This window comes from Dysidea avara, chromosome 6 (genome assembly GCF_963678975.1).
Source record: "Dysidea avara chromosome 6, odDysAvar1.4, whole genome shotgun sequence".
Classification (NCBI taxonomy): domain Eukaryota; kingdom Metazoa; phylum Porifera; class Demospongiae; order Dictyoceratida; family Dysideidae; genus Dysidea; species Dysidea avara.
Genome location: NC_089277.1, coordinates 773179 through 782110, shown reverse-complemented (window position 1 = coordinate 782110; position 8932 = coordinate 773179). Strand labels below are relative to the sequence as shown.

General features: G+C 38.8%; 1 protein-coding gene across 2 annotated transcripts; it reads right to left on the bottom strand.

The window, feature by feature from the left end:
* Window positions 1–4079: 4079 nt before the first annotated feature.
* On the bottom strand, window positions 4080–8233 carry LOC136258721 (uncharacterized). 2 transcript variants are annotated; one of them, XR_010702942.1, is made up of 2 exons: window positions 6101–8233; window positions 4080–4840 (listed from the first exon to the last, which is right to left on the bottom strand). XR_010702942.1 is itself a non-coding variant. In XM_066052062.1 (2 exons), the coding sequence occupies exon 2, from the start codon at window positions 7278–7280 to the stop codon at window positions 6375–6377; it is 906 nt and encodes a 301-aa protein (XP_065908134.1). In that variant the 5' UTR covers window positions 7281–7478; window positions 7641–8233; the 3' UTR covers window positions 4080–6374. The 2 variants fall into 2 exon arrangements, 1 of the variants encoding a protein (XP_065908134.1); XM_066052062.1 differs by having other exon boundaries at window positions 4080–7478; window positions 7641–8233.
* Window positions 8234–8932: the final 699 nt, after the last annotated feature.

Sequence of the window (8932 nt, the reverse complement as noted above, 5' to 3'; positions counted from 1 at the left end):
ACATGGTGAATTGTTTGTAGCTGAACTCTCTACAAGGTAACTTCTTCTATAGCTGATCTTTCTACTGGGTGATTTGTTTGTAGTTGAATTTTCTACAGGGTGACTTGTTTGCAGCTGAACTCTCTACATGATGGTTTCTTTGTAGCTGAAATCTCTACAAGGTGAATTATTCTAGCTCATCTTTCTATAGGGTGATTTGTTTGTAGCTGAACTCTCTACAAGGAAACTTCTTCTAACTGATCTCTGTACAGGGTGAATTGTTTGTAGCTGAACTGTCTACAAGGAAACTTCTTCTAGCTGATCTCTTTACAGGGAGATTTATTTGTAGCTGAATTCTGTACAGGTGATTTGTTTGCAGCTGAACTCTTTACAAAATAGTTCCTTTGTAGCTGAACTCTCTACAAGGTAACTTCTTCTAGCTGATCTTTTAACTGGGCGATTTGTTTGTAACTGACTTTTCTACAGGGTGATTTGTTTGTAGCTGAACTCTCTACATGGTAGTTTCTTTGTTGCTGAACTCTCTACAAGGTGAATTCTTCTAGCTGATCTTTCTACAGGGTGATTTGTTTGTAGCTGAACTCTCTATAAGGTGATTTGTTTGTAGCTGAACTCTCTACAAGGTGATTTGTTTGTAGCCGATCTCTCTTCAGGATAATTTGTTTGTAGCTGAATTCTCTATAAGGTGATTTGTTTGTAGCTGAACTCTCTATAAGGTGATTTGTTTGTAACTGATCTCTCTGCAGGTTGATTTTATTTGTAACTGAACTCTCTACAGGGTGGTTTGTTTGTAGAAGATCTCTCTACAGGATAATTTGTTTGTAGCTGAATTCTCTATAAGGTGAGTTGTTTGTAGCCGAACTCTCTATAAGGTGATTTGTTTGTAGCTGATCTCTCTGCAGGTTGATTTGTTTGTAGCTGAACTCTCTACAGGGTGATTTGTTTGTAGCTGATCTCTCTACAGGGTGATTTGTTTGTAGCTGAACTCTCCATAAGGTGATTTGTTTGTAGCTGAACTCTCTACAGGGTGATTTACTTGTAGTTGAACTCTCTATAAGGTGATTTATTTATAGCTGATCTTTACAGGATAATTTGTTTTTGCTGAACTCTCTACAGGGTGATTTGTTTCTAGCTGATCTCTCTACAGGATAATTTGTTTGTAGCTGAACTCTCTATAAGGTGATTTGTTTGTAGCTGATCTCTGCAGGTTGATTTGTTTTAGCTGAACTCTCTACAGGGTGATTTGTTTGTAGCTGAACTCTCCATAAGGTGATTTGTTTGTAGCTGAACTCTCTACAGGGTGATTTACTTGTAGTTGAACTCTCTATAAGGTGATTTATTTATAGCTGATCTTTACAGGATAATTTGTTTTTGCTGAACTCTCTACAGGGTGATTTGTTTCTAGCTGATCTCTCTACAGGATAATTTGTTTGTAGCTGAACTCTCTATAAGGTGATTTGTTTGTAGCTGATCTCTGCAGGTTGATTTGTTTTAGCTGAACTCTCTACAGGGTGATTTGTTTGTAGCTGAACTCTGCAGGTTGATTTGTTTTAGCTGAACTCTCTACAGGGTGATTTACTTGTAGCTGAACTCATTATATTATGTCTAGTTTCTAGCTGATGTCTCTACAGGGTGATTTTTTGTAGTTGAACTCTCTACAGGGTGATTTGTTTCTAGCTTATCTCTCTACAGGTTGATTTGTTTCTAGCTGATCTCTCTGCAGGTCGATTTGTTTCTAGCTGATCTCTCTACAAGTTGATTTCTTTGTTGCTGATCGCTCTAAAGGTTGATTTGTTTGTAGCTGAACTCTCTCCACAGTGACTTGTGTGTAGCTGAATTCTCTAGAGAGTGACTTAATTGTAGCTGAACTCTCTATAGGGTGCATGACTTGTTTATAGCTGAATTCTCTTCAGTGTGACTTGTAATGTTCTGAATCTCTACAGTGATATGTTTGTAGCTTAACTCTCCACAGGGTGACTTGCTTCTTGCTGAACTGTCTATAAGATTAACTGTTTGCAGCTGAACTTCCTGCAGAATAACTTGTAATGTAATAGAATTCTATAATGGAGTAAATAAATTAGCTGAATGCTCTATTAGGGTGACTGTTCTATTAGAGTATCTCGATCTCGCATTTGCTACACGGAGTTGGCTTTCGAATCATAACTCAGTAATTTGTAATCCAATTCTTCCATACTACTGCAAGTACTTTCTATGAAGATTATTCCAGTTATACACCGATTTTCAGCTCATTGCTCTAAGCGGTTTGCCTAGTAGGCGTAAAAACTAATACTTTTTTATTCATCATAGTAAAAATCGATCGTGTAATTTTGACACAGGTTGGGTTTTGTGTCATATCTCCGTGGTCTTTATCTCGATTCCTTTCAAACCACCAAAAGGCACTCCTACGATGGTTACTCCATCTACATAGCAATTTTCAACTCATTCCATGAAGAGGTTTACACTGTAGGCGTGGCAACAAATCAATCTTGTTTTACGCGAATAATCGGTAATAACTCCTGAACTCTTCATCAGATTTGCACCAAATTTGATGCTAGGATTCGCCTTTGGACTCCCTTTCTGTGTGTCAAATTTCAACGCGATCGGAGTGGGCGTTTGCGTTTTATAGCAATTTTTGCAAGTGTGCGAAAACACGAAGAAAAAAACGAAGAAAAAAAATCGAAAGTTTGGCAGCTCGTATCTCGGAAATGACTTAAGCGATTTCCATCAAATTTGGAATGTAGACCCCCCTGGCTGGCGGGCAACTCTGTAGCAAATTTGGTTCCAATCGGATAAGGAATCACCGAGATACAAAGGTGTGAAAATGGGTGGGGTCTATTATACGGAACGGAACGGAACGGAACGGAACGGAATGATGGACTAAACTGCGGAACGGAATGCTTTCTCAGATTGAAGCTTACAGCTTACCATTGCTGTACAAGTTATCAGTGGCACTTCCAGCAGGTAATCAAACGTACCCCAAGAAAGATAAAACGAATTTAAGGATCGATTGTGGGTTCTTATTGGTTGTCATTAGTAACGAAGTACTAATTGTGGGAATAGCTGACTCAGTGTGTTCATCTTCAGATATATCAAGTAGGGAACTTAATACATGACTTGTTTTTACTAGTATGTGAGTTATTTTTACTTACTTGACTTTAGAATGTACAGTCTGAGGCCCAGCCTTTCTAATCGGCATAAATCAGTATGTGTATAGCTACACTACAAAGGAAACAAGTATGGTGACAAGCTGAATCAACTCAGTCTAAGCAGAATCTAAAGGAATTTTGTGCAGTGTGTGAGGAGCAAACATTCAGATACCTCAAGGAGGCTATATTGTGTGAACATCAATGATTCATTAACAGAGTAGTGGACTATTTTCAGATATCTCAGCCTGAGTACTGAGTTGGATTCTGGATGGGGTCTATTTTACAGAATGGAATGCTTTCTGAATCAACTTGCAGCTTGGCTAGCTGTTATATCATTGCTGAAATTGCATTTTATCAGTGGAACCTCCAGGAAAATGGAATAGGATAATTATAAAACATTAATTAAGCGATTGTTTAGGTAATCATGACTTTATTCAGTCTAATAAACAGATTATATGGTTGATTGAGTGAGGTATCACTTTCCGAATGTTCAGACGACCAGTGATGAGATGCATGGATTCATCGAACTTTTGTTGTGGTTGGAGACATTAAATATCCAAAAGCAAACTGACTGTATAATATTAATTCACTTTCTTTATATTTTCTCAATTTTGAGCCTGTATACAAATAATTGAATTTTCCTTGTCAATAGAAATCCTAGAATAAGATGGGAGAGAAACTTATCTAGTTTGTTTACCTATACTGTACAACAAAGAGTTCGTAATACTGATTTGTATGGGGGAGAGTGTCTAACTCTCAGTATGGCCTATACAAACACCCTGCGTAAAGTTCACCTTTCATCAAATCAACACCTTTACTGGGGGATAGAAAACTGTTGATTAGTGTTGCTGAAGAAGGTAAAGCCTTTGTTCTGAAATAAGGCCGAGGTGTTACTTTAAGCAGGGTGTTTGGTGAATGCATTCAAGTTAAACACTCTCCACCTTATTATGAACTGTTGGTACAACTTCAAAGGAAAATGAAGAAAACATACAGATGAATCAATAAAATCACTACAGTAAGGTGAATTACAGACTAGTGAGATCTTGGTTAATTAATGACAGTGGTTGGAGATTAAGTGTGGTAGCTTCTTGTTCTTGAATATGTTGCAAAGTGGAAGTACAAATCAAAATGGGATATCAATTTCATTATGAAAAATTTGTATACATAAATAATCTAGCATTACTATTTCATTTGTCCTCCACTTAAACATGCTACAACAGTACTAGTGTCAGTACACTGGCAGTGAGTCTACCTTGAAATTTCAACTCTAGAGTAGATCCAACACAGGACAGCCCGCACTGTAACAAATACATGTGATCCCATTGTAATTTCATGGACCAGCTGGACTGGGAATCACTTGAAAATAGACGAACAAATTTAACCTGTTTTGTTTGAAGTAAAGCATGTGAAATGTTACACTTAAAAAATCCTAGGATTCTTAGGTGGTATGTAATTAATGTGAGTGTTCCATTTCAGGTCTGACTAGATACATTGAAATTACACACACATCCTGGTCCAAATCACGTTTGCCTGGTGGCTACAGGCATGGTTTCACATGCGGCTTATAATAGAGATTTGGCTGATCTTGGAGTTTTGGCATTTAGCCTGATTCAAGGCTAGCAGTCAGACACATCCTTGAATTGTGCAACAGATAAAATCAGCTCAGTATTGAATACGGCGTTAGTCCACTGCACCAGCTGTTAAGAGAGAATAAACGTCTTAATGATTAAGACAAAATATACATTACAAGCATACAGGGGCCTAGACACAGGGGTACCATGTGCTGATGGATCAGTACAGGAACCCTGGCAAGACTTACATTAACTAAAGGTAAATTAAATTACAATACACAAAAAAAAAAAAAAAAAAAAACTATATCTACATATATGTAATACTTAAAGTTTACCTAAGGTGGTCTAAAAGATCCCAGCCCGGGGAGGCTCTAGAATTAAAAATTCTGTAAGAACAGGACACAGCAATGCGAGCTGCCTGCTCAAACAAGGATCTTATGGTTTTCTTTGGCACTTCACAAGCAGTAGCCATTTGAGTAATTGTTTCTGGCAAAAAGTGGCCTAAACAACCAATTTCAATTGGAACAAGATTGACAGTTAACCCAGAAAGCTGGAGGTCATATTGCAAGGAGCTATATCGATCTTCCTTTCTAGCTCTAGCAGCAAGAAGATGTTGCTGGGTATTAGTTGGTACTGTCAATTCGAACAAACAAATGGAATCATTAGAAACCAATACCAAGTCAGGCCTGCTGAGGGTGGAGGAAAGATTGGTTGGGATGGTACTAGGGGGGCTGGAACTAGCTAGATAACCAGGAAGGTCAGCGTAAAGTTTGAATGTTTCAGGTAAATGCTGTTGGAGCCCATGAACAAGGACCTGTAAAACTGAATCATGTCTCCAGGTATACCTGCCTTGATCTAGAGCAGCAGGACAGCCAGTCAAAATATGGTTTGTTGTGGGTTGAGGAGCTTGACAAAGAGCACATCTAGGGTCAGTAATGATGTTCCATCTGGCCAGGTTCATAGGGGTTGGTAGAGTGTCACAACCAGCACGTAGCAGGAAGGACAGCTGTTTTTCAGGGAGGCCATACATCAGTCTCTTCCACAGAGGGCAAGCTTGCTCCAGAGTTACAATTAGAGGTGTACCGATAATCGGATCGGCTATAATATCGGCCACCAATATGGTAATTTTTACCAATATCGGTATCGGTACAGAACAGCAGGAGGACCGATATCGCTACCGATATTTATACACTAGCAATAGTTTGTACATAAACGGATTGTGCATTGGTTTTCTACATTATTCATGTGGCTCTTTAGTGCCAGTGGCTTATTATTCACTCTGAAACAAGCGCTACGCTACGAGAAGCCATATAAATACACACGATTCTACTGTCTGTTGCTGGAAAGCTTATCACAGTCTTTATAAATGAAGCAGTTATAGAGTACCTTGTAATAAAAATAAGGGTCACAGGATAACCAAGGAAACTTGCTGTACCAGCTTTCTCACAAACCATTAGAATGCAGAGTAATGCAGAAATATCCGTATAAAGCTTCATGGGAGTATACATAAAAATGTTTGTGGGTGCCTAATTGTCTGGATTGTACAATAGAAACCCAAGCTGTATACCACCACAGGCAGAGTATAGCAATGAATACATGCACATGTTGTTGTAGGGTAGGTAAATGTACACTTTTAACTATAATGCAAATATCGGATCAATTACCGGTTATCGGCTTCTTTTGGTGACATCAATATCGGATATCGGTACATGCAAAAAAACCACATCGGTACACCTCTAGTTACAATATCTAAAAATTTATTTTGAACAGTTAATGGTTCCAGTTTTGACTTCCAATATTCAATGTGAGCAGAGCGTAAGTTGTGGCGAGCATGGTTCTTGAAAGTTGCAGAGTGAATGTTGGCAACTGAAGCCTTAGCAGCAGATAAACAGTCAAGGACAGTGGAAGAGATATCGGATCTGTTAGCTAAAATAGAATGTCGCAGCTCTATAATCAGTGGATCAACTGACCGTTCAATAGCCAGAATGTATGAAAGTTTGGCTGATTGCTTCAGGTGTGGTAAAAAGGGGAGATCCAACACATCCGGGTGGAAAACAGTTCCAGGAGTACAATTTCTGGGGAGGTTCAACCAATTTTTCACAAATTTCAATACTGATGACTGTGCTGAAATAATAGAAGACACGGTAAGCCTCTCAACAGCTAAATGAAAATGTAGAACAGAAGACACAAAGTTTTTTAAGATCCATATCTTATATTCTCCCCGAACAGAACACTTATCAATGGATTGTAAAAATTGTAAAATTTGTTGCTTCATGTTAGCAGAAGCTACCGATCGAGCAATAGTTGGAGAAACACCAATAGTGCGACCCAGAAACTTAGTACAATCCACATTACAGATATTAATGGTATTCCCAGCTGCCATTGAAAATACAGTAGAGGAAAGCATACGATGACCATTAAAGTAAAGGGAAATACACTTTGGAGGTTGAAATTCAAAACATATGTCTATTGCCTTTAGGACAAGTGATGATAAAGCCTGCTGATGAGACTTGACATCTTTGGAGATGACAGTCAAGTCATCAGCAAAACCATTTGCTCTATGCATTGAATAACTCCATGCATACACTTCAGTGATGTTTGCAGAATATACCCTCCTTGCGGTCTGCCAAAATATTTGCTCCTCACACACTGCACAAAATTCTTCAAGTTTTAATTCAGCTGGCTCTTTCCTGTTACCAGTATCTTCCTGTTTGCTTTATTTATACACTGACTTATGACTTGAAAGACCGGCCCAGACTGTTTTCTAAAGTCTAAATAAGAAAAACAGCTCACATAAAGTTCCCTTCCGTATGGATGAACATCACTGATACAGCTCATCCCACAATAATACTTCGTTACTAATGACAACCAACAAAAACCCACAATCGATCCGTTAATTCTTTTTATCTTATGTTTAATCACCCACTGGAGATGCCACTGCTAACTTATAAGGGAAGTTTCAGCAATGGTAAGTTGCAAGCTTCAATTTGAGAAAGCGTTCCGTGGTTTAGTCCATCATTCCGTTCCGTTCCGTTCCGTTCCGTAGAATAGTCCCCACCGTGAAAATGACGTTTTCTTTATTTATTTATTAGTAGTATTTATACAGGGAAAACAGCATCAGCCGAAGAGGCTGTTTTTCAGCTGTGCCCTTAGTCTGGCGGCGCCCGCCCCTTCGCATAGAGTAAGGGTCTGGTATGCTTAGTATCACCGACTTGTTCTGGAGGAATTTAATTTGAATGTAATGACGTAACGAAAATGGCCTTAACGGAAGTGCCTCACCCAAAACTGTGGCAGAGATATTGAACTTTCTTCGCCTTTACACAGGCGAAAGTGGATTGGTCTACTTTTATAAAAGACACATGTCTCCCGACCTAGGAAATTAGAGCGTAACATGGTTTTTTCGCGTATCAAACAAGGCGAAAAGCCCTTCCCGATATAACACTTTCTTCTCTTTGTTCTTTATTAGCTAACTCCTTTTGTTTCTTCAGTACTGTTAGGGCATTTGATTCCTTCTTTTGACGTAACATACAAAAATGCGTTGATTAAACGTGGAGCGTTCTGATTGGTTGCACCAGTTTTTGGTAATCCGGTACAACTCCACTATACTAAGCATACCAGACCCTTACTCTATGTGAAGGGACGGGCGCCGCCAGACTACTGTGCCCTGTGAAATTACATGCAATCAAACAACACAAAATAGTACAGCACACAAAACAAAAATAACTTTACAAAGAACAAAATAATGATTTAAACTGTCTGACAGAGGTGGCATTGTACAACATAGCAGATAGACAGTTCCATATCAAGGTTCCCCGATACCGTAAAGATCTCTTGCCATAGTTGGTTCTGATTCTAGGAACATACAAACGGTGGGGATTTCGTCCAGAACGACCAGTGACATCAGTAGCATACGAAAACAGTCCTTGCATATATGTAGGCGAAACATTGCGCAATATTTTGAAAACCTGAACAGCTGTATGAAAGGTTCTTCGTTCAACCAGAGTTATGCCTAGATCTGAGCTATGAAAAGGTGGCAAAGAATACAAAAACTTGGAGTGAACTCTCTCCAATCTGCGAATACAGGAGGCATTTGATGGAGACCACACTGTATCGCAATAGTCAAAAATGGGTAATACAAATGCTTGATACAAAAGGTGAAGCACCCTAGGAGCAACAGGTCTTAGTCGATTAATCATATAAAGTTTTCTTCTAACTCTT